This window comes from Rhinopithecus bieti, unplaced genomic scaffold, assembly GCF_001698545.2.
Source record: "Rhinopithecus bieti isolate Rb0 unplaced genomic scaffold, ASM169854v2 scaffold_2439, whole genome shotgun sequence".
Classification (NCBI taxonomy): Eukaryota; Metazoa; Chordata; class Mammalia; order Primates; family Cercopithecidae; genus Rhinopithecus; species Rhinopithecus bieti.
The window spans coordinates 1,842,728-1,846,426 of record NW_016804232.1 but is presented as its reverse complement, the minus strand read 5'-3'; the positions used below and the strand labels follow the sequence as shown (position 1 = coordinate 1,846,426).

The 3,699-nt window shown below is 42.7% G+C and overlaps 1 protein-coding gene across 3 annotated transcripts in view; it reads right to left on the bottom strand.

The window, feature by feature from the left end:
• Positions 1 to 3,699, bottom strand: part of SUGCT (succinyl-CoA:glutarate-CoA transferase) — a 732,347-nt gene that overhangs the window by 692,709 nt on the left and 35,939 nt on the right. Inside the window, exon 1 of one of the 3 annotated variants that reach the window (XM_017867384.1) lies at positions 2,723 to 2,792. The exons of the other annotated variants lie outside the window; for them this stretch is intronic. Within the exon in view, the coding sequence (XP_017722873.1) occupies positions 2,723 to 2,771 (49 nt within the window). The 5' untranslated portion in view covers positions 2,772 to 2,792. Of the gene's footprint in view, positions 1 to 2,722; positions 2,793 to 3,699 lie in introns of those variants that run through there. 3 annotated transcript variants of the gene reach the window in all.

The following is a 3,699-nucleotide window of genomic DNA, read 5'->3' as shown; positions in this document are numbered from 1 at the left end:
AAAAAAAAAAACAAAAAAAAGTAGCCAGGTACGGTTGCGCACAACTATGGTTCCAGCTAAGGTAGGAGGATTGCTTGAGCCTGGGAGGTCGAGGCCACAGTAAGCCATGATCACACGATGGCACTCAAGCCTGGATGACAGAGTGAGATCCGTCTCAAAAAAAATAAAATAAAACAAGCTGTTTATATGATGATATAGCAGACATTAAAAAACATGGACTGTGCCCTTTAAGTGCTTATTGGAGAGAAAGGGCACAAAACAATGACACATTCCTTTTTGAGATGGAGTGTGGCTTTTGTTGCCCAGGCTGGGGTGCAATGGCATGGTCTCAGCTCACTACAACCTCCATCTCCCAGGTTCAAACAATTCTCGTGCCTCAGTCTCCCAAGTAGAGATTACAGGCATCCACCACCATGCACCACTAATTTTTGTACTTTTAGTAGAGAAGGGGGTTTCACCACGTTGGCCAGGTTGGTCTTGAACACCTGACCTCAGGTGATCCACCCACCTCAGTCGCCCAAAATGTGATTACAGGTGTGACCCACTATGCCCGGCCAATAATGATGCTTTTCTTTTTTTCTTTTTTTTTTTTTTTGAGACGGAGTCTCGCTCTGTCACCCAGGCTGGAGTGCAGTGACCAGATCTCAGCTCACTGCAAGCTCCGCCTCCCGGGTTCACGCCATTCTCCTGCCTCAGCCTCCCGAGTAGCTGGGACTACAGGCACCACCACCTCGCCTGGCTAGTTTTTTGTATTTTAGTAGAGACGGGGTTTCACCGTGTTAGCCAGGATGGTCTCGATCTCCTGACCTCGTGATCCGCCCGTCTCGGCCTCCCAAAGTGCTGGGATTACAGGCTTGAGCCACCGCGCCCGGCATAATGATGCTTTTCTAAGAAACTTTATCAATAACAGCTTGAACTAAATACCAAACTGCTAAGATGATACCAAATAAAAGTGAGAAATGTATACACAGAATATATTTATTTGGTGAACAAAGGAGGAAGAAAGAACAGGAAAGATGTCAGATGAAAACATAAAAGCAAAAAACTGATCTAAGCTGAGGTGTTTCCTTCTTCAAAACCTTTAAAATTATAAAATGGGAAAATGTTTCTTTTATTGGGAATAGAAAAAAATGGCCAGGAGTAGCAGGTCATACCCGTAATCCCAACATTCTGAAAGGCTGAGACAGGAGTTCAAGACCAGCACAAGTAACATAGCAAGACCCTGTCTCTACATACACACACACACAAAATTGTATTATTATAGCTGGGCATGGTGGCACATGCCTGTAGTCCCATCCATTCAGGAGGCTGAGGCAGGAGAATTGCTCAAGACCAGTAGTTGGAGGCTATAGTGAGCTATGATCACACCACTGCACTCCAGCCTGGATGACAGAGGGAAACGCCGTCTCTAAAAAATAAAAGAAAAGGAAATAGAAAAGAATGACTTATGTTGGAGTATTTGAGGTTTTCTGTTTGTTTGTTTGTTTGTCTGTCTGTTTTTGAGACAGGGTCTCACTCTGTCACCCAGGCTGGAGTACAGTGGCACGATCTCGGCTCACTGAAACCTCCACCTCCCAAGTTCAAGAGATTCTTCCACCTCAACCTCCCAAGTAGCTGGAACCACAGGTGTCTGCCACCATGCCTGGCTCATTTTGTATTTTAGTGGAGACAGGATTTCACCATGTTGGCCAGGCTGGTGTCGAACTGCTGACCTCAGGTGATCCGCCTGCCTCCCAAAGTACTGGAATTGCAGGCGTGAGTCACCATGCCCAGCCTTGGGTTGTTTTTTGAGGGACTTTGATTCCTTTTCCTTCTCTCCTTCTTCTTTACCCTATTTCTTCACTTTTACCCTCCTTTCTCCTGGCCTTCCCTTTATTCCACGGTGAGGGAGGGTGGCCAGGCCCACTGTAATCTCAGTCTCAACGCTAAAGCTAGGCTGGGACTAAGGAAGGCCAGAATCACGGCTGAGGGTCTGGATATTCCTTATTACCTATGTGCCCCTAAATAAGTTGCTTTACATCTCTGTGCCTCCATTTTCTCCTTTATAAACTATGAATAATAACATCAGCCCATAGGGTTGTTGTAAAGATTAAATAAGCACAGGCAAAGCATTGAGAACTTTGCCCGGCACTGTAGGTGTTGTTATCATCGTTGTTATACACTGCATCTCAGCTTCTTTGTTTTTTTTGAAGCAGAGTCTTGCTCTGTTGCCCAGGCTGGAGTGCAGTGGCATGACCTTGGCTCACAGCAACCTCCACCTCCCGGGTTCAAGTGTTTCTCCTGCCTCAGCCTCCCAAGTAGCTGGGATTACAGGTCCATGCCTGGCTACTTTTTTTTTTGTATTTTAGTAGAAACGAAGTTTCACCATGTTGGCCAGGCTGGTCTTGAAGTCCTGACCTCAAGTGATCTGTCCTCTTCGGCTTCCCAAAGTGCTGGGATTACAGGCGTCAATCACTGTGGCCAGCCTCAGCTTCTAACAAAAGCCTTCAGGTGCAAAGAAGAAACTGGCTTGAGCCTTAGCACTTAGCACACATAAGGACTAAAAGATACCATTAGTGTTAGTTCACAGGAAAACAAGAAATGGAGAAGAAAAGACAATCATTTCATTTTAATTCTCTCCTTATCCCACTTACAGGTACACTAAACATGGGTATTTAGAGAATTATTTAAATATATTTATTAGCTTGTTTCTATTTTTTAAAGGGAGTAATAATAGCTTTACCTGGTCTCTCCACTTTTATAACTTCTGCTCCAAGATCTCCTAAATTCATAGTAGCAAAAGGTCCCGCCAGGATTCTACAATGTTAAAATGATAAATTAATTACCATCTGGAAAATTTTACATTAATTATCTTCTTAAAGACCCATCAACACAGACAAGCTCATATAATGCTAGTAAGAATCAAAACAGTTAAAACTGTAATTTGGCCCATATGTAACAGGAGCTTTAAAATATATACCCCTTTCTTTTCTTTTCTATTTTTTTGAGACGGAGTCTCGCTCTGTCGCCCAGACTGGAGTGCAGTGGCGCCATCTCAGCTCACTGCAAGCTCCACCTCCTGGGTTCATGCCATTCTCCTGCCTCAGCCTCCTGAGTAGCTGGGACTACAGGTGCCCGCCACCTCGCCCGGCTAATTTTTTTGTATTTTAGTAGAGACGGGGTTTCACCGTGTTAGCCAGGATGATCTTCATCTCCTGATCTCGTGATCCGCCTGCCACAGCCTCCCAAAGTGCTGGGATTACAGGCGTCAGCCACTGCACCCGGCCCCTATAATTCTTTTCTAGAATTTTATCCTGAGGAAGAAATCAAAACTGAGGGAAATATTTGTGTACAAGGAAGCCTAATTTATAATCGTGAAAGATTAGAGGATGATTAAGTAATTATGTGACATCGATATATTAACTATCTTACTTTTGTTGAATTTTGAATAACATAGGAAAATATCTAAAATATAACATTGTGTTTAAAATGTGGGTAAAACTGTAATTTCAATATGGTTCCAATTTTTGTTTTTTAAGATTATATATAAATACACATTGGGAAAAGGCATAAATACTACACTAATTATCTCATAGAATGATGATATTACAGGAATTTTTCTTTTCTTATTTTCTTCTCTAAAATTTCAACATAAGCATATAAGTATCTTCTTATAATTCAAAAATTAAATGTTTTTGAGGAAAGGGAAAAACCCAATCC